Genomic DNA, 26,819 nt, shown 5'->3' with positions numbered 1-26,819 from the left:
ATAATGATTCCTGGCACAGGTAATGTGTGGCCTCCTCAAGTCTGACTTCATGATGATCTCTAATGTTAAAACAAATGCAGTCACTATATCAAAAATCCTTATCAGAGCACCAGCCACAATCCTTTTCTAATAGCAAACCACACAGATCCATGTGTTCTTTATGAGTATGTTACAATGAAAGCCATTTGTAATCATACATTTTCACCAACAATATAATAATTGTTTATCAGGTAAATCAGAACTTACAAATTGTGTATACCTAAATCTTCATCTTTTAAAAGCAATTGTTTATTCAAAGTATATATATTTACCAACAAGCTTTTATACGTGTATAAAAACCACTACCCACTCCCAGTTTTTAAAGTACAAAAATGAATTTTTAGGTTAACTAACAAGATTTTTAACCTTTTTTTATTTTTTTTATTGATTCAGTACAGCCAAAAACACAGGGTGAACAGGCTTAACAAAACACAATTTACTTTATCTTCTTCTTTGGGCGGAGATTATTGCAATGTCCACATTTCCTCTTGCGGCAGTTAGTGGCTTTTGGGTGGAGACGAGCGTAACACCTATAATAAAGTAGAAAGGTATTTTATTTTCAAAGAAACAATCATGAGTTCATAACCTGCACGAGAGAAATGCGACTTACCCAGCTTTTAAGATATTCATTTTTTTTTTTAAATCGAGACTATCATTGGTGAGGAATTGTCTGTTACAGCAAAATAATTTTTTTTATGAGGCTTATTTTTAAAAAAGGTACTGTATAAAAAATGTTAAAACATTTTGAAGATTTACATAACTACTTGGGGAATAAGGCAAAGAACGCATACCTTCTCACTATTACCAATTATAAAAAACAGAAAAGGACAATTTGTTGCCAAAATTTAATTTATTTACACACTTTCCTGACAGCATTATAGATACTTCACAATTTTCCCCCAGTACCACTGCAAATCTGTGGACCCCCCCCCCTCCTCTGCACAAGTCAAATTTCCTGGATCTTCTTCCCATCAGGCCAATTTTTTGCAGGACAACAACGCAATAAACTGCTGAATTTGGTTCCCTAGAGTGATCTAGTTTTTTTAATGCAAAAATCTAACTGAATGATAGTATGCAGTGAACATGAATTATGCTAGACAAATGTTCACCTCCATTCACCCCCCCCAAGTGAAAAGTGATTTGCTACATTACCTGACTTAAGAGTCACTTCTATCACAGTCTTCTTCAGGATCTTTTTTCCTGCCATGTTTTGTTTCAAATCAATTCTGGCCAATGACCCTACACTATGTTTAAGTGATTATATTAGCTCTCCTAACACCTTGAATGTTAATAAGTTTTTTTTTGAAGAGCTATAAGTTGTAATTATTTGGAAATAGTTAATGAGAAAGAGGACAAGCAGGTTCGGTGTATATTTGCAGTTGAACACTAAAGGGATGCTGGGTAGCAGCTGTTCTTGCTTGTATTAAGTGGTGCAACTGAAAGTGAAGGAATGATAGTTGGCAGTTCACTAGAGCAGTAACCATGGAAGTACCAGTAGAATAGACACAGTGTTGAAACACTGCATCTGAGATAAAGGTTGAAGTGAATCTGTAAGAGAGGGATCATCAATAAGCCTAACTGCTTATCTCTGGATAGCATTAAGGATTTTAAGGAAGGTTTAAGGTGCACCCAAAGATGCAAGCAGTATTTTAAGCATGAGCAGATTTGGGATTTGTATAGTTAAAAGTTGGATTGGGTGTAAAACAGCCTTTTGAATGAAAGAGAATGCCTAGTTTCTTGGATGCTACTGATACAATGCATTTGCCAGGAGAAACTGGAGGTAAACTTTAGGGCAAGCAGAGAGAGAGAGAGATGATGTCTGGTGTTGAGCTGAGATCTCTTTTGCAAGAGAAAAGGCAAGGCTGTTTTTTTTGGTGGCACTGAACATGACAAGGTTGTCTTTGTCCCATTGAAGGATAGTATTAGGTCCAATGTTTATGGCACTGGTTGCAGATGATCTTCTGGGAGTACTGAATGGTTTTTCAAATGATTACAATGAGAGAAGATTATAATCATCAGTAAGGCTGTGGACAGGAGTAGTGGGGATTGTAAGTAGGTCATTTATGAACAAGAGAAAGAGAGGTGATAGGACAGAGCCTTGAGCCATCTACCATGACTTGCAGAGAAAAAGCTGGTTATCCAATTACAGAGGGTAGTAGGGAGATCAAAGGACGACAATTTGTTAAGCATGCCACGATGTCACACACGGTATAGTTCAACCACAAATGAGAACCCTCAACACTTCTGGGATTAACATCTCCAATTTTGATATCAGGTTTAATACTGCTTTGCTTCATGTGATCCATATAGATAATGAATAACGAGGAGATAATGTACTTCATTGCCTGACACCAGATTTAATCAAAACATCTTCCTATACTTCCTGCAATTCTACCTGCTGAATTACAACTCAAAGACTAAGCACTACTTAATATAATGCCCCATTGACACCACTATTTGCCATAAAGTGAAAATCGGATCCTGACAGCCTCTCTTTGACCTGAACAATAGACAGATATATACTCTTCATAGATGAGATTTTCACCAGTGAGACCTGTTTAACTGCCAAAATGATCAGGCATGTGTCTGATGGTTGTTCAACATGTGCTATACCACCAAGAATTCAGGTCATCACCCTGCACCAGTGACAATTTGGTGGTGGGGTCACATATCAGGGGAGTATCCAAGTTGCATCTTGCAAGAAAGATGGTCAAAACCTCCTTGGCACCATGCTGGAATCTGTGGTAAAGTCCTTGCTGAACAACACTTGTTTCACAGTAGGCCTCTGGTCTCCACTGCCTACTGTGGCAAGGACCACACAACAGTGGTTGGAGACAAATGTGCCGACCATCCATCAACATCTGATTGGGTTAGGACTTGAGTGGCCTGCAAGAAATGACACACCAGTATTTCCACTGGATGTTGTGCACACCACCACTGATATGTGGCCTCACAGACCTCGGGTGTGCAGGAAGGCAAAAAGAGGACATTTCGAATATTGAGTGCTTCTATGTGCACATTATACACGTGGTTTGTATATTGAAAGCTTTAAATGATTTACTGTTAGCTGTGAAATATGTCCTGGAAAGTATGTATTCATGAGCAAAATCTATGAGATGAACAATGTTCCTTCTAAGCTGTGCACGTGCACCTGAAGGTTACAAGAATACCAATAGTACACCATTATAATAAATCTCAGACATGTTCCAGAGAGAATGGGATTGGCATCGAAAACACAGAATCTTCTGATATAGAGTATGCTTACTGAACTCTTATTCAACCCTCATTTAGAGAGAGAGTGATCAAGCCCCAATAGCGCACACTAGATTTTCAAGATGAAATTAAAATTTCTTTATTAACTTTATTTCTTACTTCTAATCAGATCAATATTAAATACATATAAAATATTTATGTTAGCTCTGTGATTGATGTCGCACAACTTACTTGGTGATGGTAATAATACACACGCTTAGAATCCTATCTAGTACAGTCGGTATCGTGTTGGCCTCGTATGCGTGAAGTCTCCGGATCGAGTCCTGCCCAAGGCTTGAATAATAAATCGTGATTTCTGACTGTTTACTGGGGAGGTTACTGCCGTGTGTGGGAACACGGTGGGGAGTTGGGATGACCTGGCTGACGTCCCATTGACACCAGAAGGTAAAGAGTGAACTAAAATCTTTTAACTTTTTTGCTTAAATGATCAGTATGGTGACTCATATGGGTATGCACATACTTTTCAAAACAAGACAAATTTTGCACACATGCAAATTTCTGCACACACTCACAGCAAAAAATTAGAGGGAACATTGGCTGTGGAGAATAAAGTCCTGCTGGAGTAACTAATGCTTCACTTAATAAAGCATTTGCAAAGTGGCCATGTCAAGGCTGATTAAAGTCATTTGAGCTAAGATGAAGCTGCAATTTATGGAGTGTTTGGTCAAGGATATCAGTAATAAGTACATTAGACATTTCATGACTGTTACATGGCAAATGTAGGCAATGATGACAGGCCATAAGAGGTTTTGAGTTCCATTTTGTTAGTTTCTGCATCCCAACAGGCAAACCCATCATTGATTAGAGTCTGGCTTCAGAAAAGGACAATAAGTGGTTATGTAACATTAATGTAAGTTTTCTATAGTATTCTAACCTGTCATAAACCACAATTGCTTTCTCTCATTAACCTTTGTGATAATGAAATTCATTTCTCTTTAAGGACAGCAATATTTTAATTTACAATAGTGCTAATGATTGTGACAACCGCATAAAAAGCACTTATGATCTTGTCAAAATAAAGACTCACGCTTTAAAAGTCTAAAGCTGCTAACAATATAGCACAATAACTAAGATGAAAAACCAAACGGCCATTTTTCTGGCGAGGTTGGTCAGTTAAGGGGATAAAAATCCCTTATTGTTTTTCAGCCAGTAAGCGAAACTAAGATCGAAAACTACGATCTGAACGTTTCACGCCGACGAACTATCAGCGTATCCAAGTGTGGCACTACCAAGTGGTCACTTACGCTTGGATACGCTGATAGTTTGTCGGCATGAAACGTTCAGATCGTAGTTTCGCTTACTGGGGAGGCTGAAAAACAATAAGGGATTTTTATCCCCTTAAATGAATATAGCACAATTTAAAATCAGGAATTAACCATACAAAATAATTAAAATATTTCTACTCTCTGGCTGATATGTTATTAACAAATGCAGCCAATTCTATAGCAAACATTGCTTATTATAACTAAAGAGTCTTGTCTAAATATCTGAACTGATGATACACTAATTACAAAAAAAAGTTATTTAATGTTGATGGCTAAACAAGGAAAATCAAGATTAAAAGAAAGTTACTTACTTTCTGCATATCATTTTGTCACAGTTATACTTTTGTGCTAGAATACGTAGACTGGGTTCAATGACTCCACCTCTTAAACGCAGTACCAAATGAAGAGTTGACTCTGGTATTAAAAAAAAAAAAAAAGAGTTACATCTTGGTCTAAAGAGAGTAGCTAAAAAATTAAAATCTGTCAAACCATCCAAGGATATAAAAGATCACGAAAATTCACAAAACTAATAACCCTTTGTCCAGTTCTTCATGGGGCGGAGGAGGAGGAAAACCAATGTGTTTGTTGTAGGACATATTAGAAAATAATAAGAAGGCTGGGAGTTTTTCCTACTTGGTTATACTATAATAAATTTAAGTTAATCCTCTATTCAAGTGTAAGCAAACAAAGTTTGTGCCTGAAGTATCTTCAGGACTGAGGCAACACGTGGTAAAGGTTGACCAAGCTCTCATCACTACTTGTCTTAGTATCTCCCATAATGCAAAGCATTAAGGGAAGGGCCACTACCCAGACCGGTTGCGACCTTTATTGAGGTCTTGTGAGTGGGAGTCATACCCAGGGGTGGTGATACTAAGGTGGAAGCAATGGAAAAGTCATTTTCATTTCAGTCAAGTGAAAGCAAACTTTGTTTGCTTACGCTTGATAAAGGATTAAACTAAATTTATTATAGTCTAACCAAGTGGAAAAAACTTCCAACATCTTTCTCTAAATCCAGAGTAATTTAATAATAAGGTGAGACATCTTTTGGCAACTCATATAGGCAAATACGACTTAGTATCTCCCATATGTGCTTTGCATTATGGGAGATACCAAGAGAAGTAGTGATGAGAGCTTGGTTCACTTTTACCACAAGTTGCCTTAGTCCTGAAGATACTTCAAGTGCAAACTTTGTTTGCTTACACTTGGATAAAGGATTAAACTAAATTTATTATAATAATTAAAGAGAATGCCATATTAAGTTGGTATGGCAAAAAACTCCTCTCATTACTAGCAAATGAAGTATTAATATCTTACATTTGCGATTTGCATGTTTGTACTCATGATGGGAGCAAGAAAAATTATGAGAAAAAGAGACATGTTTGCAAAATATAAACAAAACAGGGATTAATCCAATGAACTATGAATGGTGATCAGATGATTCATGTAGACATAGCAGGAATACATGTAGGTTGATGGAGTTATGAACAACTTATTATTTTTTCACATTTCACTTTCTTCTAAGAACTATTTTATTCATTGATGATCAGTACAGTTTTTAAACAGTAATATACACACACACACACATAATTTCCAATCACCACTGAAATTATTCATCCTTTTGTAAATCTTAAATTCATAACTTTTTTTAAATAAATATCTTACAGTCTGCACTTCTAATAATGCACAGGATTCATTTTTACTTACATCTGTTCTTTTAGAAAGGTGAAATATAAATGTTCCTTAGAGCAATGAAAATTATTTATTCAACAGACACTATACTGAAGAAGCAAGAAAATGAGTAGTGAAAAACAGTCCCCCTCTCACAATATAGTATCAAACTAAGCAATTGGCCTAACATCCCCTTACATGTATTTTCTGCTACTGAAAAATTTGAAACAGCTGTTAATAATGCAGTCATTGGATACAGAAAGCACAATTTATGTAAAGTATATAAATACACATGTGTGCGTGTATATATGTATAACTTTTCTGCACACGCAGACACTTCCCAGTACAAATGTGTTAAACCACTTTCCCTTCTGATAACTAGCTGGATGTGACTGCTATGGATTCTCCTCTTCCTCCCCCCATCACCCAACTTCAACCTATTTAAAACAGACAATACATATATATGCACTCCCCACATTCCTCCTGTAACCAATACATAGAATTGCAACAAAACTATTCTGACATCATATATTCAAGGTACATTAGAAAAGATAGCCAGTTTTCTGCAAATATGATATCCATTCCACTTTTAAATCTCACATTCAGCTAGCCATCCTCATCTATTCTCCTAAAGATCTATTTCACTCTCCTGCACATCCTGGTGTGTATAAAGTTCCTTGTGCTTGCAGTTTAGACAGACTGGTAGATCAGTTAACATCTGCCTTGAAATTACATCGATGAGCATGGCAAGTTGGAACTAACAGACCACGTTCTGGATGCACCTTCACATAGATTAATGGAAGACATTGGTATTACACAGAATATTGCTATAGATCTGAAAGGCTATATTCAGAATCTGCTATGAAGTACTCTTCCAACTTCAACAAGTGTGGTTGCATTAATTTGTCAAAAATGTGGGAGACAGTCAATATGAGCTCTCCAAAGTAATTTTATGGATATATTCAGTCGATAGAGAACACCATGTTAGCATTAGTTCTGTGTCAGTTACAATTTGAACTGTTGCTAATGATTAAATCTCTCCATACACACACAATATATATTTTTCCATAATGTACTTAAAAAAAAATCCAAGAATGTCATTATGTTGTCGAAAAAGGGAATACCAGAAGGGAGAATGGAAACATTCAAGTAAATTATAAGAGAAAATTTATTTCATCCCTATATTCAAGCATAGCAAACAAAGTTTACTAGCGACTCTTCCCATAATGCATGACAATATACATGTCTGAAAGGAACTGTGTTTTGCATTATGGGACAGATGCTTCAGACTTATGTGAACAAATCTCTGTAGCTACTTCAGAGTAGTACCTTATGAAGATACGTCATGCATCAATTGCTTGCTTATAGGAATAAATTTATTGTCTATTAGAATTTACTTGATAATCATGAGAATTAATTTTCTATATGACATATTCCATTTTCAAACCAATAATGAACCCACCGAATAACGCAAAATACAAAATTTAAAACATCCAACAACCACGAGATGTTAAATCTTGAATAAAAGGGATTTTAGTAATATAATACCTTTTATTCAGATTTTATAAGCATACTAAATCCTGCTAAAATACTTGTATATCAATGAACAAACTTGGTGTAATTGTAATAGAAATAATGTTTTTTTTTTGAATTATGTATTATCAATAGTTTTGTGTAAGAACAAAGGAGATTGTATTGTGTCTAAGTATGCCACAGTGAACAAAAAAATTCCAGACAGGAGTAAGAAGATTAAGTCATGACCTGAGGCTACTGTACATGTGCAGTATCGATATTACATGGGGGGGGGGTCTCCCATTTAATTGCATTGATAGACGTGGGTGCCAAGGGCAGAAAATTACGGTACCCAGTGGATAATGTCGCAAGCAAAAACGAAGGTCATCGGGACTGTATGAATAGCAGTTCGCTACGTCGAAACGGGGTCTTGTCTTGTCTTTTTCTTGGAGTATGAGTTCGAGTCGATCTGGTCCTGGGTCAGCGAGAAGTTTAGAGGTCACGCGGGGTTCCGACCTGAAGTTACGATGTACGCTACAGCAGCGGAGTTTTGCTAACATCATCAGAGATAATTTGTAATCGCCATTGGAGACCTGTGTTCCAGATAGAAAAATGCCGAGGGACTGACGCGATTAAGATAAGCTGTTTAAAAAGAATTTAGATGCCGAGTTTCTGATGTCCGCCGATAATTAAGAAGGATCTCACAAGCCCCAGAAAAAGGTACCCCAGTTCAGTGCTAAAGTCAAACGGTAGCAGGAGATGATTTCAAGGATCATTCATAGAAGTACAGACCTCTATTCAAGTAAGATCTTTCATTGTTTAGCTAGAGAAAAAGATTGTGATGGTGATTTAATTAAGGGACTTGTTTTATAGTGATACTTGAGGACTTAAGGCCTTATGCTGATAGTTAAAATATTTTGTTATATGTGAGAGAAGGTCTGGTTAAGATTTAAAGTGAAACATCATGTAATTTATGTTATAGCTATTGCTTAAGCTTGCAGAATGTTATGTAAGATTGATCTGAGTATAACCATGATTAATGAGAGAAAACTATAGTCACGTGGTCTTACTAGAATTGAACGTGATGAGGAACTAAATTGTAAATGTAGTCATTAGTTGTAATTTGAAGCATAGAAGCTAATTTACTCAGCACTCAAAAATTGTTAAATTGTTTTCTTTTTTAAATAACTTCCCTGATTTCTATTTCCAAAGCACTACTCATAAATTCGAATCTGTGTGAGCCTTAAAAATAGATATTGTCAGGACTGCATAACAGGAAATATACGTTGATAAATTTACTTAGAATTAAGAGAGAAAAGTTGCATGTAGTTTACTGTGTTATTCTTTGGAGGGAGATTCACCTCCACCACGAATTTGATGGCGCAGCTAGAAACTAAATAAATTTTCCAAATTCAGTTGAGAACAAACACCAGTAGGTAAGACAAAGATTGGCTCCACCCAGAGGCGATTTCTTTGTTCTGTAAGTTTTGCATGCGTGAGCTTTATTATTTGAGGCCATAAGTCAGGTGCATAATAAAGGTTAAGAAGAAAGGTTTGAATGAGATAGCTAGTTTTTACAAAAGCGCAGAAGACAAGGATTTGATAACATATTTAATAATGTATTCTGTAACAAATGTGTTACTTAATTCCATCAATGCTATTATATATTGATTTCTATAAGAAATAGTATAGCAGCACCAAGCAAACAATATGGAAGTTAAAGCACATGTTTTTTCTGTGTAGAGAGCACAGCTGAAATAAAACCAAAGTGGGTAGTTAAGCCAGTATTTGCTGTCTAGTTTGTGTGAGCTAAACATGAAGAAACTGCATAGAATAAAACACTTATAGACAATACATAAAAGAAGTGGGAGATTTCAGATTTAAGAGTAAATATGATAAGATTAATGCTGATAAGGTATGATCCATTTCCCATTAGTACATAAAAGACAACACAAATATCTGTTGCTATACTCTGCTAAAATAATTGGTAAAATATTTTATCTTTTCCTTACATGGTCGACTCACTCAATAGCCTGTCATGAATATTGGGCCTACTACCATCTTGTAATACTCAAACATTTCAAATAGAAAGAATAGAAATGAAATAAACAATGCCTAAGGTAACCCCAACAAAACCATAATTATTAAAATGAAAGATTACTGACTGCATCTCACACAAGTCAAGATATCTATTCTGCATCTCATTTTACACAAAATGCAATACTATCAGACAAATAAGAGGTTAATGAAGTAAAGCTATATATATATATATTTAAATAAAGATGGAATACAACAAATATCTACCTTTCTGGATATTATAATCTGATAATGTACGGCCATCTTCAAGCTGTTTTCCAGCAAATATCAGTCGCTGCTGATCAGGAGGAATACCTTTATACAAAAGAAAAGAATCTTATATTCATGTATATTAAAAAAAAAAAAAAAAAAAAAAAAAAAAAAAAAAAAAAAACCTTAAAAATACAAACCTCAATAAATAAAATCTAAAAATGTTACAGGATCGATTCTAGTTACTGACTATAGGAACTTTTCCCCAACAGGCTCCTAGCTGGTCAAATCTTGGATGTATAAGGAAATATCCAAGAGGAAAGAATGCATTCCCCTTTAAATATTTTCCACTAGTTCTGTTGATGTTTGCTTCAGTTTTTCAAATTAAGTATACTTAATTTGAAAAACTCAATTTCTATATCACCATGTCTGATCCATTTCTAAGCTATATTATCAGTCTTCCCATGAGTTTTGTTCAGCTACTTTTAAGAAGCACTTGTGCTTTCTTGCAATTTTCTCTGTATTCTCTCAGTCAGGATATTTGCTGACTTACTTTCTGCTCAAGCATGCTAGGAGCTAGCGCAAAGGTAATTGCTATCTATGTGGTCTTCGAGTAGGCGCGTCGGTTGTCCCGTACGCAGTAGCACTAACTCGGTTTGTAGACTTTCTCCTGCTGATGAAAGTTACTGGCATAATAATGTAGCCAGCTTGCCATGCCTCTGCTACATCCCTTGGTCCACAGCTCTTTATTCAGAGCAATCCATTTTGGTTTCCCCCATCTGGGGGACGCGTCTGGTAGGAGTGTGGTCTTCCCCAAGCATATACATATAATGAATTTTAATAACTTTAAAGTGGAATTCTTCCTGTCATGTCTTGAACAAAAGTACCACTGGTTGTTGAACTCAGTTATTAATCATTGTGTTGATGCTTTAGATAAGTCACGATATAGTTCTCTGTATGAAGACATTAACAACTTAAGCTCACGTGAAAACTTCCCAGCACGTTCTTCATTTGGACATGTCGGCCAAAATAATTGCCTAAATAACTGGCCAGTTTAAGACCTTCTTTAATTATATCAGCAGTAAAAGTAGGATTATCTTGATCATTATCATTAACTTCTTCGCTTTCAGGAGTCTCAGAAACAATCTCCGCTATTTTGTATTCACTAAGAGGTTTATCAATTAACAATTCTTCAATATCTGCCGACGTAAGATCATCGAATCCTTCTCCACCAATTTCACATGCCAAACTTATTATATTGGGGAATTCTGCAGTATGATTGAAGGGAACAGGAGCATTCTCTTTAACACATGCAATCCAAATAGCTTTCCAGCATGCATTCATAGTTTCTGGTCTCAATTCAGATAACGATAATCGAACCTGATCAATACAATCCATAATTGAAAATTTTTTCCATACATCCATAAGTGAGTGTTTCATCATCATTTAGCTTACTCAAAACGTACTGAAATGTTCATCTGACATATGTTTTAAAAGTTGCAATTATACCTTGATCTAGAGGTTGTAGCAATTATGTGGTACGACAGAAAAAAAATTGCACGTTTGGGTGTTCTATGGCAGGATGACTGGGTGCATTATCAAGAATCAAAAGCACTTTAAATTCGAGGCCCATGTCATTCAAATAGCGTCTAACTTCTGGCACAAAATGTTTGTGGAACCACTGAGTGAAAATATCAATGGTCGCCCAAGCTTTTTTGTAGACCATCCAATGAACTGGCAATTTTTGAAAATCTACGCCTTTCATTGGCAGTGGTCTTAATGATCGATTTATGAGCAGTGGTTTTAACACTCGATCTCCTAAAGCATTTGAACAAAATAGGAGTGTTACGAGATCCTTTGCTGCTTCGAACCCACCAAGTTTTTTGCATTTATGATATAAATTCTGTTTGGCATTTTTTCAAATAGCATCTAACTTCTGCCGCAAAATGTTTGTGGAACCACTAAGTGAAAATATCAATGGTCACACAAGCTTTTTTTTTTTGTAGGCTATCCAATGAACTGGCAATTTTTGAAAATCTATGCCTTTCATTGGCCATGGTCTTAATGATTGATTTATGAGCAGTGGTTTTTAACACCCGATCTCCTAAAGCGTTTGAACAAAATAGGAGTGTTATGCGATCCTTTGAACCCACCAAGTTTTTTGCATTTTTGATATAAGTTCTGTTTGACATTTTCCCCCAGAAAAGGCCGGTTTCATCCATATTCCAAACTTGTTCACAAGTGTAACCCCCCCCCCCATCCTCAATTATTTTAGCAAGTTTTTGTGGAAATACTTTAGCAGCTGTTTCACCTTTAATTTTTATATTATGAAGAACACGTCTTTTAATAAACTTAGCCAGCCAACCATTGCTCACATGAAATTCATATTTTTTCTTCGATTGAGATGAAGTATCTGGCTGCAGTTTTTTAATCTGTTCATAAAATCTCAATGCTGATTGCTTGATGGAATTTCCATCAACCAGCATTTTTTTTTGTACATTATCTTCTATCCACATCACTAAAGATTTTTTGGCCTTTTCTAGAACAACATCTCTTGTGTATGATGATAATTTAGCACTCGATTTTGTACCAGAACATACCGCTTTTCTAATAGCCTCTTCATTTTTCTTTATAGATCTGACAGTTGATTCACAGACTCCAAAATACTTACCTACAGCAGTCGCACCTTCCCCAGTTTGAAGATGATCTAAAATTTGAATTTTTATAAATGGCTTAATCTTTTTTTTTTTTTTGGTTATCAGCAACATTATGTGAGGGCTGGATTAAAATCTTCGGTTAATGAAATGAAAGTTTGAAAATTACATATAGCTTACCATTTATCATTTCTTGGCAAAATTATTAATTTTATAATGCAATTTTTATTTTGTTTTCACTTAAAAAATGCAGTGTGTTCTCTACTCAAACATGAAAGTCAAACTGCTTTTTTATGAGGTCAGTTATGTACCGTAATTTGGGGAATTACCAATAAATGAAATTCGAAAGAATTTAGAATTTTCTTAATTGAAATGAGAATGCAATTCCATAAGATTCTCAGAATTTTTCCTAACTTAGACTTTAGGTTGGTCACGTAAAAGTGAATAAAAATAGTGTAAAAAAAAAAAAATTCTTTTTGCTATCCCAATTCGCGTAAAAAGAGGTTTAGGTTTATATAATTTATTGTAACAAGCCATTTAATTTAAAAATAAACACCAAACAATCAATAACTAAATTAACCTTCTTTATCTTGTATCTTTGCTTTAACATTTTCAATTGTATCAGATGGCTCAACTTCTAAAGTGATGGTCTTTCCTGTTAATGTCTTCACAAAAATTTGCATTTTAGATTCTTTATCTAGAAAAGAAAATTATAAGAACAAAATTATGATACCACTTAGGCATACATATACTAAATAAAATTCTTATTAGCAATACCCCGTTTAATGGTTTTTTAAAAGTAAATAGCATCTAACTTCTGCTGCAAAATGTTTGTGGAACCACTAAGTGAAAATATCAATGGTCACACAAGCTTTTTTGTAGGCCACGCTACAGAAGAATGCTAAAGATATCATGGACAGAAAAAATTACAAATGAAGATGTCTTAAAATCCATTGGTAAAGCTAAACATCTTGTACAAATAATCAAGAAATGAAAAACATCATATCTTGGCCACATCATGAGAAACAGCAAATATCAACTTCTACAAATTATTTTGAAAGGAAGAATTGGTGGCAAAGGAACTAGAGGAAGAAAAAGAATATCATGGTTTGACAACATCAAGACGTGGACAGGAAAGAGCAGTGCACAACTGCTCAGATTAGCACAAGAGCGCAGTTTGTTCGCCAAGATGGTCGCTGACCTTCGATAGAAGATAGCACAATAAGAAGAAGTAAATTATATATGAAATTTTAACCCGACACTAGTAAGGTGGGGGTGTCACAGACCTCAAAGATTTTAAATTGACCAACTTTTTAACGTGTGGCAGTGAGCCATGCCTTAGTATAGCTTCCCCTCCTATAACCCACTACTCGACGCTATAGACAACAGGCTGTTACATGCAAGCAAGTTTAGTGTGCCGGGGTCCACCAGACCCCACCTTACCAAAAGTGTGACTATATTTACTTCCAAAACAAGTTGTTTTTAGGTATATTCTACTAAAATCTTATCGTTACTGCTGTGTCTTCTATATTTTTACATACCAACTATAAGCAAATACATTTTTGTAAATACTTAGAGGGTAATTTGAGAATAATTTTTTTTTAACCAGATGAGTCACGAGCAGAAAGAACAGAGGTTATGTCAACTTCTAGATGACGCTAAAAGTAAAAATAAAGATGTTTAGATTAGTTAAGTATTTTTGGGTAATAAAAATTTAATTTTGCAAATCTGAATTTTTATTCTGTAAAATTACAGGACACTTAAACAATACATAATCTAATATTGATTAAAAAGATATGGATTTCTATAATACACTATGTTATTTGGCTGGGTCTGTGGGACCCCACATTACCATTTAAACATTTTTCCACCTCACCAGCATCAGTTAAATTGGGGATGAAAAATTATGGGAACATTCAGTATAGTTAAGTACCAATATCTAAATGTTTTAAATGGCTAAATGTAAAAAATAAACATCTCTTTAAATTATTTCATTAACTTTTATGCAAGTTTTGCAATATTAAACATATGAAATATTGAAAATGGAAGATAACAAAACAAGGATAGGATGCAAATGAACAATGAATGGCAACAGCCAGTTATAGGTTATTTTAAGAGGCTACACCTCCACAGATAAGCAGAACAAACATGCTGTATACATGACCCAACTTATGATGGCAATAGTGCAGGAGTTGCCTACTATGGGCTTTGCCTAGACAAGGAGTAAATTTGCAGCTTCTGTGCAACATACATGCTAGGATCAGTGATCAAATTGGCAGAACTTTGCAGAACTGTAGGGTTTGGTGAAACCCTACAGTTCTGCAAAAATTCTAATTTGTCCTGCTATATTTGTTAAACATTTTCATAATTTACTTAATTACTGAAAAAAAAAATTATACTGCAATAAGATTTTAGACACGCTAAAAAGTTTCAGATTAAGGACAAAAGGAGTATAAGAATCCATAAATTAATGACAGATTAAAGGATTTATTTAAATTTTAAATGAAACAATAACTGATGGTTTAATCTGAACATTAGTCTGAATGAACACAAAATACAAAGTGATAATGAAATAGACGACAAATTACAAAGGTAAGTCAAAACAATGAGTCAGATTTGTTGCCAATGAATAAAATATCAAATAGTGCTGCTTTGTGCCACGTGATAGTGATATCTTTCACAGAAAAGATGTTTCGCTCCTGTGGAATTTATTGTATGGGTTCTACTTTCGCTTTCTTTTTTAAAGCAACACTGTACAGGTAACCCTTGTTATACGAGGGTTACTTACAATCTGTAGATGCCCCTTGTTCAACGCGGTTTTGATCGGTCAACAAGTTGTAGTAAAGCTTTATCTTTTCATATTTTTCACTGTGCGACTTAAAAATCAAATTAATCTTCATTGAATTTGTGTTGCCTACATCGTGCATGTAGTTATCCCCAAATGAAGTGCTCCGGAAAATTCAAGAGACAATTGGATGTTTAGCTCCATATTATGAACTTAAAAGTTTCCAAGGGATGATTTCTGGCTACTCGTAAATAAACAACATCTACGAAATGTTATTTTAGAAGACAGTGATGACGATTAAAATATGCACTTTATTTTATTTTGCCTAAAACATTTATACATTATGTGCAATGAAGTTCACATACAATTTGTAATTTTTATAATTTTATACTAAGTATTCGTTTCATAGTTTGTATGTTTTCTTAACTTACACGAATTATCTGAATTAAAATATATTTAAGGTGCAGTATGATAAAGCATGTGTATAACAGCAGACCTCCCATGATGAGTCTTTGATTCCATGGAAGTTTTTTATAATAATAAATTTTTTTATTGGATAAGTCATTGCTGTTTATATAACAGCTTTATACGAGTTACGTGTATTTCACCCATATGTCATTTTGCAGATTAGTCAACCAACTCCCCAGATAATCAAGATGTCGAATGTATTATAATACTTATTCTTATATATTTTTTAAAAAAATAAGTTGCAATTCTAAGAATTTTAATTCATTAGATGAAATATTCCAGAGCTAAGTCACAAAAATATTTGGAGCTAGACTATGTCCTTGTTTTAATCCTCACATTAACAGAAAGGGACTTGTGAAATCATTTTGTATTTTAACCTGTGCTGAATTTTCCCATCTCTATTAAAGTTATAAATATGGCCTGGTTGTCCAAGTGGTTAGCATATCTGCTCTCCAGCCAAAATACTAGTGGTGGTGGGTGGTAGATGACAAGCTGCGGTTCGCTGTAGTTGGTGGAGACAGTTGCAGATCCTCGATGAGTCTTTGGACTCCCTGGAGGAAACATAATAATATGCTTGCTGGAAATCAATCTTATGAAGTATTATATTAAATTCCCAACATTTCTGTAATAACAATTTAGCTGATATGTTTGTTGAACTGCAGATTTGGCTTTTTCAGAAACCAGCTATTCATGTTAGAAACTTAATGGAATTAAACAGCACTGAGAAAAGATTAAAAATATTTAATTTTTGCCTGTCACAGACCTCTTCAGGGAGTAAAACAGGGAAACAATACTAAGTAAAAAAACAAGTGAATACAAGACTAGTCCTAACCAGTCAGGTCAATCCTATAGATACCTGTTGGTAGTCAAGGACGCAAACTAGTATTAGTGTTTTGCATATTTTGGGAAGTTTTATGCAACTATATTCAATTAGGCTAGTTTTCGTTAGCAGCAGAAGGTTCTAAAAACACCCAACCATATTGACCAGTCATGACTATGGTCAATTTTACCTTGCAGATCTTGTTTTTATCCAGCTCATAAAATCAAATGGAGAAAGACTACCATGCTCTACAGTAAATTTAAAACATACCGTTTTCAGAATCTGCTGCTCTCTCAAAAATTTGAATAAATATGGTTGCATAAAATTCCCCAAAATAGTTGAAACACTAAAACCTATTGATCCCAGACTGCATCCTAAATTATTTACCCAGGCCTCCAATTAGTGTCTCATAACTAGTTAGGACTAGTCTTTCATTCACGTTTCAATTAGCTTTGCACTGCCTTTGTGTGCATACAAGACCTATGTACTACCCAGTCTTTTCCTCTATGACAGATGAAATAATTATTTGTAAGTTCCTCTGTAGCACAATTCGGAAGAACGATATGTTGCACTGTTCAACTGAAAAAGGCCCCACTGAGTCCAATTCTCATCATGAAAAGAGTAATCTTTATATGGGCTTTTTCAGTTGAAGGCGAGTCAGCCGATCTCATATGGAGGTAACAGGGTTTTTTTCTCCAGAAACTCGAATTTTTCATCCTGCATTAGACAAAAAACTACTGGTGACAGTAGATGACAATGGTAGTGGTGGATTAAGTGTTGGAGATAGAGAGATGTAAGCACCATCCATCGATGAGTGTTTGGACTCCTTGGAGGTGTCACGTAATAATAATCCTTTCTCAGCTGTTTCACTCCATTAAGCTTCTAACATGAGAGTTTCTCTCAGCACTTAAGCCATAATATACAAATATCAGTTATCTCCTTAAATGATTTTAGTTAGTTCTTTAAAACAGGTAAACACTTTATATGCTACACATAAATTGGGTGTAAAATAGTCTTATGAATGAAAGAGAATGCCTAGTTTCTTGGATGCTGAGGAGGCTATTGATGTGTGTTTATGCCAAGAGAAACTGGAGATAAGTATCAGTTAAAGCAAAAAGAGAGAAGGGGATCTGATCTTGTCTGATGACAATTGTTTTTCTTTAAAATATATATATTTAAAAAAAAAGATTTGTCACCAGACAATATCAGATCCCTCCTCTCTTTCTTTTTTATCACAAATCATTTTATATATAAAATGACGTGTGTTACTGAGGATAAGGGTAGGCGAGCTGAGATTTCCTTCGTGAGAGAAAAGTCAAGACTTCGTTGGTGGCGTTGAACATGACAGGGTTGTTCTCACCCCAATTTCAACATGCCTGGTGAGGCTGGAGGTGCAGATTACGTTTCTCATGATCTTTTCAAAGCAACGATGACAAGAGGAGATTTCATCAAAGCAGGTGTTTAAATGAAACTGGCATGTTTTGGATGCATATGCCCAGTCATACCTATATATATATCCACTCAATAATTGTCTTAATTGTTCAGTAAAATAAAAAAATCTTAAACACAGTCTCTTGTGGTCACCGAAGGAACATGTAAAAGGCAAGATTGCTTGTTCTCTGGAAAGTGAATAAGAATTACTAGATAACATCAGATTTTTAGCAAATGTATTTTGAAAGAGAGCTACAAGTATTAATCTAAAAAACAAATTCATTTAATAGTTTTTTTTGTTTGTAATAATGTACAGAACATTTTATTTACTGCTCTCATGCCTTAATATGTAAGAAAAAGTGTATTTTCAATAAATCAGTCTTGAAAGATCAGAATATAGTCTGTTTGGGAACGCAATCTCTATTATACCATATTATAAGCCCCCCACCCATTTTATGCATTTCTACTATGAATCAAATTCTAAAAGTAAGAGCACTAACTTCAAGGTTCAATAAAATTGATGAACTGATTTTTTAAATGCAAAAAATTTATTAATCATATCAAATTTAATTGAAACTAATGTACATTTTAGTTAAAAATTCCAAGATTTTCCTCAGCTCTTCCAATTAGTAATTAATACTTTCTGACATTTTTATGTGGTTCCCATGCACGAAAGGTTATTAGTAAACCGATAGTACATTTCTACCATGGGTAGGCTTAGGACCCCCAACTTTTATTAATTTTACATAGCCTGGAAATCTTACTCTAGAGAGAGACCAAACATGGAATTTTTTCAAGTCACTTCAGGCTCCCAATGATAGGGTGGTGGTCTTACACCAGGCAATGAAATACATCTCCCACATAAACACAATCACAAACATCCACGGCAATGGCAGGATTCAAATCTTTTTTTTAAATCAGCTTCTGCTGCCATCTAGTATTGGAAATATCCCAACCATTAACTGCTATTTTGGCACTTAAAGCCACGAGATCCCTCAGAAGTATGAAGCAATCTGGATTTTTGCATAACTTGTCTTCTGAATTCAAAACTGCAGACATCCTTTATTAAATTTCTTCAAAAGAAAGTGCTTAAGATTACTTATGAGAAATAAGTTCGGTCCTTTTAGGATAGAAAAATTTCATGCCAGCTGGGGCGTCGCCCGGTTAAACATGGTCCCCATTGTTTTCGCCAGGGCACACAGCGAAACGTCAGCTACTGGAATAAATCTGAAAGCACACCCCAACTCAACATCACCAGAGTTAAAGATTGGTACTATCAACATAAGAAGCCTGAATGGCAAAGAAATGGATCTAGCTGAGGAATTAGATAAGTACCGCTAATCTTGAATGGCAGGCAGTCTCAAGAAGAGTGATGTGGGCAAATATCAGAATGGGGAATTGGACAATGAGACTTATTTGTGCCTATGGTCCCACAGAAGGTTCTACTAAGGTAGAAGTGGAGGAATTTTTTGAGGCTTTAGAAAAAGCAACTGACACAATGAAAAAGGAAAAGTTGGTCCTTGTTGGGGATCTAAATAGCAGAGTAGGAAATGATTCTGAGACATACAGAAATATTTTGGGAAAATTTGGAGAAAAGAGCAAAGCTAATAATAATGGCAAATATCTGTTGGATTTCTGCTTAGGACATGGACTGGTTATTACTAACACCATGTTGCAGATAAAAATGTGCACAAATTCACATGGAGAGAAAAGGCAAGGAACAAGAAAAGCCTCATTGACTATGTTAATGTTGATAGTGATGTTTTCTCCTTGGTGCACGACAACAGAATGTACAGAGGATTTGAAATTGAAAGTGATCACTATTTAGTCTTGAGCAGGATAAAATTGAATTTCATAATGAAAAGAATAACATGTAAGAAAGTTTTAAAGCGAATAAAAGTTGAGCAGCTCTCAGATGTGAACTGTGGACTAAAATACACAAAGATTATTTAAGAAAAAATGAAAGTTTGAGAACAGGAATCAAACCTTGGAGATTCAGTGGCAAGCCTTGAAGAAAGCCCCAATTGATTCAGCTAGAGAGGGATGTGGTGAAGTTGTCTGCAAGGATAGAAAAATTAGGTGGACACACGAAGTTAAAGAGGCAGTGAAGGAAAATAAGAAACATATCAAAAGTTCCTGGGAAATAAGTCAGCTGTGCACTTAGAGATTATAGAGACAAATATAAGGAAGCTAAACACTGTGTAAAACTAGCTAAACAAAAGTCATCGGAAGACTTTGCCAAGAATATAGAAAATAAATATCAATGTGGCAAGATATTCTGGAGGTTGTTGAAGAAGTTCAGAAATGGAGGAAAGAGTGCTGCAAAAGGAGTTAGAGATGATTAAGGTGATATGAAAACGGGAGAAAAATATATCCTTGAAGTATGGAGTAATTACTTTGAAAAACTGCTAAATGAAACAAGCAGTGATGACAGCACAGTGGTAAAAAACACTGACCAGGCATGCAGTCAGGAATACATATCCATACTTGAAGTAGAAAAAGCCATCAAAGGCTTGAAATGTGGAAAGGCAGCAGGAGTAGATGATATTCGACCAGAAATGTTGAAGTATGGTGGCATTAGTCTTACAGTGGCTGCACTGCATAGTTCAGAAAGCCTGGACAGAGGGACGAATTCCCGATGATTGGAATAGAGCTCTCATAATACCCATATATAAAAAGGGAAATAAAACAATGTGAGAATTACAGAGGTATTTCCTACTGAGTGTTCCTGGCAAGATCTATGTAAGTATACTTGAGAAACGGTTGAGAAGAATTGTGGAAGAAAAGCTTGGTGAAGAACAAGCTGGATTCAGGCCAAATAGAGGCTGTCAGGATCAGATCTTCACTTTACGACAAATAGTCGAGAAAGCATGGGAATATAACAGAGATCTGTATTTAAGTTTTGTCGATTTGGAAAAGGCATATGACAAGGTGCCAAGAGAGAAGCTATTCAATACACTATAGTTATATGGTGTCAATGGGGCATTATATCAAGCAATACTTTGTCTTTATTTGAGTTGTAAGTCAGCAGTTAGAATTGAAGGAAGATGTTTTAATGTTAAATCTGGTGCGAGACAAGGATGTACATTATCCCCTCTGTTATTCATTATCTATATGGATCACATTATGAAGGAAAGTGGTATTAAACATGATGTCAAAATTGGAGATGTTAATGTCAGCTCTTTGCTTTATGCGGATGATGTTATACTTCTAAATAAATCCACTACAAGTCTACAAGATTCTGACTAAATTGAATAACTGTTGTAATAGATATGGTATGAAGGTCAGCAATAAAAAGACAAAGACAATGAAAATAGGCAGAATCACTGAAATGTTAACTGTGTTTGAATGGAGAACCTGTGGAAGAAGTAAAACATTTCAGCTACTTAGGCATGATTTTTAGTGAAGATGGTAAATTAAATATAGAAATAAACAACAGAATCAGCAAAGCTGGTATGGTGGGAAGTCAATTGAATAAATTCATATGGAATAAGAGAGAAATTAGTCAGAACACTAAATTAGCTGTATACAAGACAGTGTTCAAACCAGTTTTAACTTATGGATCTGGGAGCTGGTCAGAAGTAAAACACTTGACAAAAGATTAGAGACTGCAAATATGAGAGTCCTGAGAAAGATTATAAGCATGAACAGATGGCATAAATGGCAATATCATATTAAAAATGAGGATATTAGGAAAGAACTTGACATTGTCAGTATGCATTAGCAGAGCTAATCTCAGGTGGTATGGTCACTTAAACAGAATGGGCAACAAGTGTTCTCTGCCAGGTTGGCAGCAAAATGACCCAGAGGAAGACCAAGATATAGGTGGATTGATACGGTACAAAGTGCCTTAGACGATAGAAATATAAGATCTGATAAAGTCTTGACAAGTAAGTGACTGATTTGGAGGAAAATTGTAGATAGGAAGTTAGTAATGATGTAATTTTTTCATGCAGTACTATCATATCCTGTACACCCCTTGAGGATACATGGCAGGAATTTGATGACGATGATCAGGTATAAACACACACATCTTTAGGAATAAAGGTCCACTGCATCTATTCAACAGTCAAGTTTCAGAAGTTTTCTTACCCAGCACTCAAATCCAATTGTTGAAGCTCACAGAGCAACTAGAAATTTGGACTGGCCAAAGTACAGGAAATCAAATATATGTAAGATCTGATAAACAATGGAAGTGGAGAAACTCATTCTTTGAAGAATCCCAAAATCAAAGCGTTTGAATAGGGTGGAAGACACCTTCAGTGTCAAGAGTAAGTATCCTGACATGGCCATATTTTTTCAAATACAAGGAATCACTAATAGTTAACTTGAGGTGTTGACAATGAAAAAATACTATTTGTTTAACTGATAAAAGTATCACAAACCATTAGAAAAAGTAATTTTTTTCTTCTTTTCCTCACTGTAATACTGTCCATGGAATAAAAAAATTTTACACATAGTTATATTTACATAAGTAATCTGTACATTAATTGTATATTCAGAGCAAAAGGAGATAATTTAGGGTGGAATGGATAACCAGGAAAAAACTGCAAATGTGGTAAATGGTACAGAGAAGAAGAGTAGTTACATGAGGAATATAAGCACATTCCATACGTCTTAATACAAGAAGTATGGAATGTGCAGACTAGCAGTAATCAAGGAGTCCTTTCATTAGGCAGAGCTGTTTAATGATCCAATTTTTGAGGACATTTCATTCTAGTGAATATTTTATTCCTAACATAGGAGAAAAATGGTTGAAAATGAATGAAAATTATTTATATTTGGAATGTGCTGAAATGCTACTGATCTAGTTCATCCAAGTCACACAACAGGAAGAGTTGCTAAATAGCAGAAGAAGATCAGACACCACACAAGGTTGATATTAAAAATGAGGGCATCAAACTATCATGCCCAGACAATTCATCAGAGAAAAACTCATCACGCTAACTATTGATCACTGAAAATTGAAATGATATTGCATTGAAACCAATATATGAAAAGTAAATGCAGTGAAAGATAAATTTCACAAAATATAATTTTATTATGTATCTATATATTAGTCTGCACGGCTAGCTGAGCAGACTATTACATAGATACATATGGTTGTGAGACAACCATATGCCTGGGAAATGAGTGTTCTGAGTTCGATTTCCGTCGCTGACATGAGAGTGTAGGACCTTTCTCAGACATAGCCAAGGTTAGCCGGTCTTGGGCAAGGATTGGAGGGTTTATCCTCCTGCAAGTAGGCAAACCAGCCTTGAGAACATAACGCTCCTACAGACATAGGATACACTGGGAGGCATAGGCCAACCACCTTATCCTCGTGTAACAGTTGTGGTTATAGGGAATAGAAATTCTCGACACCGTAAAGGTAAAAGAGGGATAGATCTATGTATTATTTATTTAGATTTTCATAATATTTTTTATTCTTATACAGTGAAAGTAATATTTTATTGATTGGTGAGTTTCCTCATTTTTTGTCTTAAAATGGTATAAACATTCTTTCTTTGATACTACAGATTCTGTTGATGGAATATTTACAAAATTATAACTGCAACTGTTATACGAGGATAATGTGGTTTGGCCCTATGCCTCCCAGTTTATCCTATGTCTGTAGAAGCATTATCTTCTCAGGGCAAGTTTGCTGTTTGCTTGCCAGAGGAAAAACCCTGCAGTCCTTGCCCAAGACCAGCTAAATTGGATATGTTTGAGAAAGATCCTACACTCCTCACGTCAGTGGCGGAATCAAGCCGTGGGAACTCCTTTCCCAGGCATATGGTTGTGAAGCAACCAGCCACTCGGCTAACCGCACGGACTAATATATAGATACATAATAAAATTATAATTTTGTGAAATTTATCTTGCACTGCATTTATTTTTTATATAATCAGTATCAATGCAATTCATTTCAGTTTTGTAGCAAATAACATTTTCAGTGATCAATAGTTCGTGCGATGAATTTTCCCCACGACGAAATGTCTGAACCTCAAACTATAGACCAGTTTGTATTTCCTCTGCAGTTTAGAAAAATTACCAAGGGTTCAACACACAGAATTAAATAGCATTCACCAAGGCAAGAAATCTACAAGCATGGATTTGTTGAAATTGGTGAAGGAAATGCATATAGAATTTTTTTTGGATGCTGCAGAAGCATGTGACAGGTTGCTACATAACATGATATTTAGTTGAAACAATGGGTTTCAACAAAGCAGAGACATGGGTGTGATGATTCCATCATGTAAGATTGTGAATACCATAATTTCAAAGAGGACACATCAAAGCATATGCAGAGCAGTATAAAGGGGTTAGAAATGGAATATCACCATATATCAGTTATATCTAATGGATTACAAGGGGGGGGATGGAATTACCAGTTCCTAAACTCAGACTTGCAGACAAAAGTATGCACATCCTCTACTGGTGAAACCATATGAGAAAAGTGGCAACAAGAGACACTAAAGTAATAGCAGATAGAATCTGGAATAAATCACCCATGCTGGTCTGGTTAGTATATCAGCTCTATAACAATCAGATTACAAGTTCAAATCTTATTGTGGCATGGATGTTTGTGATTGTCTTAAGGTGGAAGATGAATTTCATTGGCTGGTATGACTATTTCCCCACTTATTTATTTGGTTGAACCATGGAATGAATTGCCTGATGGAGTGGTGAGCGCAAGAACGGTCAATGAGTTTAAGGAGTGGTATGATAGACTTTTGTGTTTCTTAGGAAGGACCTCCCAAGATGAGTCTTTTGACTCCATGGAGGCCTGAATAATAATAATAATTATTATTATTATTTAGGACATGAAGTCGCTTGAAAAAGTTCCACATTTGGTGTCTAGAGCAAGGTTTCTAGATGTAAAAAATACTCCTTGTTATTATGTTATCCTTTTTATGGTAGCATTAAGGTGAAAAACAGGGAACTTCACTACAGGCTAATTGAAGGTTGTGTTATATCAGCCTTAGTTCAAATGAGATAGCTGCATGCATATTTACTTCACAGTAAAAAATTATAAAAAAATTCTTAAAAGTTTTTAATCTGCACTCAAAAGATGATAGCAACCCTCATCTGGCACACTTAAACTAAAATAAATAAATAAATAAATACATAAAAAATAAAAATAATTCAGTGAACCACTGTATGTAACAATTCAGATCACAGTAAGCACTGGCACTAACAGGTACCACCATTTGTGAATAATTCATGCCAAAATCTCAATGAAAATCGAAGCTGAAACAATACAGCTAACAAAGTATATACTACTATCCAGAAGAACCGAAGTCACAAAAAAAATTAAAAGTTTATTTTAATCGTTTAAAGACTGTCTAAAAATGCATAACAACAGGCTATAAAATCAATTCTGCAGTGATGTAAGTTAAACTTTACTATAACTTATAACTTAAAATCTTAACAAGCTTTAGGCAACATAAACCAAGCAACTGAATTTGCTACTCAGATCATATTTCGCTGATAGGGATATCTGAACACAATGTAGTAGATATTGTGTGACACAGTATCTCGAAATCTTGATACCTTTCGATTTACATGACTTATTTCGGTAAAACAGAAGTGTAGAGTAATACACCTGAAATTTCAAAATTTGCATATCATGCAATCGCTTATCTTTTAGTTATCACGGCACAATCCACATAATTTAAACTAAAATTTTTAGTGAATGGAATACTAATAATAATTTTAGAAAAACGTTTTACTGATTAAACTTTTCTCTACAGTTCCACTCAGGTAAAAGATTTTCGAGTACTATTTTGCTTTTCTCCAAATATTCTACTTCGCGAAAACAAAGAACATATTAATATCCCAATTCCTAACTTATTTTGTAATTCTGTTTATATTCAATATTACATTATTTTGTAATTCGGTATTCAATAATTATGTTAAACACAGAATGAATAAGATGTTAATAGATACTCCACTAATGCGGCATTTCTTTGGAACAAACGTTCGAAAGCATTTTCAATTACCGTTCTATACATATAGAAGAACAGCCCAAATAGTTTCAAATACAGCATATATATTTCTCAAATTCTGAAACATGTAATGAACAATCTAAGATCATGACGTTTATATATATATAATCTATATATAATCAAGAAAAACAATTAATTAAAATCCCTCACCTCACCTGCCGAAACTAAAAAGAAATACAAAATGTCGACACGCGTCTAGCGCATACCCAGTACTAAAGACAGTTACTACGGGGTTTCAGTTGTGATGGCAGGATAACATCCGGTTATAGTTTGATTTTTGGATGGCAGAGGGCACTGTGCGCAACATTGGTACTTCGGTCAATTTGAACAAAGCGCAGCATCGTAATAAACACTGCCTCAGCCTATACAACAATCGACAATATAGACATTGAATTTTTATCGACTTTTTAACTGTCCATAAAATAATTAAGATACTAGTTATAGGGTGTTTGGATTTTTTTTGTGCACAGAAAAGAATTTCGGACTGTTTTTCAAAATTCACAAGTAATAGTTTTGAGTTTTTCTACAAACAACCTGCGTTTGTGATGTGCCAGAAACGCTTCAGACCGCTGTCAGGGGTTACGTTTGCCCGTGAGCCCGAGACGCACTGCAGCGGTGGTTAGAATT

General features: G+C 35.0%; 1 protein-coding gene across 2 annotated transcripts; it reads right to left on the bottom strand.

Annotated features, from left to right (window-relative positions):
- Window positions 1-389: 389 nt before the first annotated feature.
- RpL40 (ribosomal protein L40) lies at window positions 390-26,453 on the bottom strand. 2 transcript variants are annotated; one of them, XM_090407189.1, is made up of 5 exons: window positions 26,343-26,453; window positions 13,278-13,394; window positions 10,062-10,148; window positions 4,889-4,991; window positions 390-569 (listed from the first exon to the last, which is right to left on the bottom strand). In XM_090407189.1, the coding sequence occupies exons 2-5, from the start codon at window positions 13,378-13,380 to the stop codon at window positions 476-478; spliced, it is 387 nt and encodes a 128-aa protein (XP_090263315.1). In that variant the 5' UTR covers window positions 13,381-13,394; window positions 26,343-26,453; the 3' UTR covers window positions 390-475. The 2 variants fall into 2 exon arrangements, with proteins under 2 accessions (XP_090263315.1, XP_090263320.1); XM_090407194.1 differs by having other exon boundaries at window positions 26,348-26,410.
- Window positions 26,454-26,819: the final 366 nt, after the last annotated feature.

The sequence above is a fragment of the Typopeltis vanoorti genome, chromosome 2 (assembly GCF_054136105.1).
Source record: "Typopeltis vanoorti isolate ZY-2024b chromosome 2, IOZ_Tvanoo_1.0, whole genome shotgun sequence".
In the NCBI taxonomy this organism is placed as follows: Eukaryota; Metazoa; Arthropoda; class Arachnida; order Uropygi; family Thelyphonidae; genus Typopeltis; species Typopeltis vanoorti.
The sequence above is the reverse complement of the archived record's forward strand: the minus strand, read 5'-3'. Positions and strand labels throughout refer to the sequence as shown.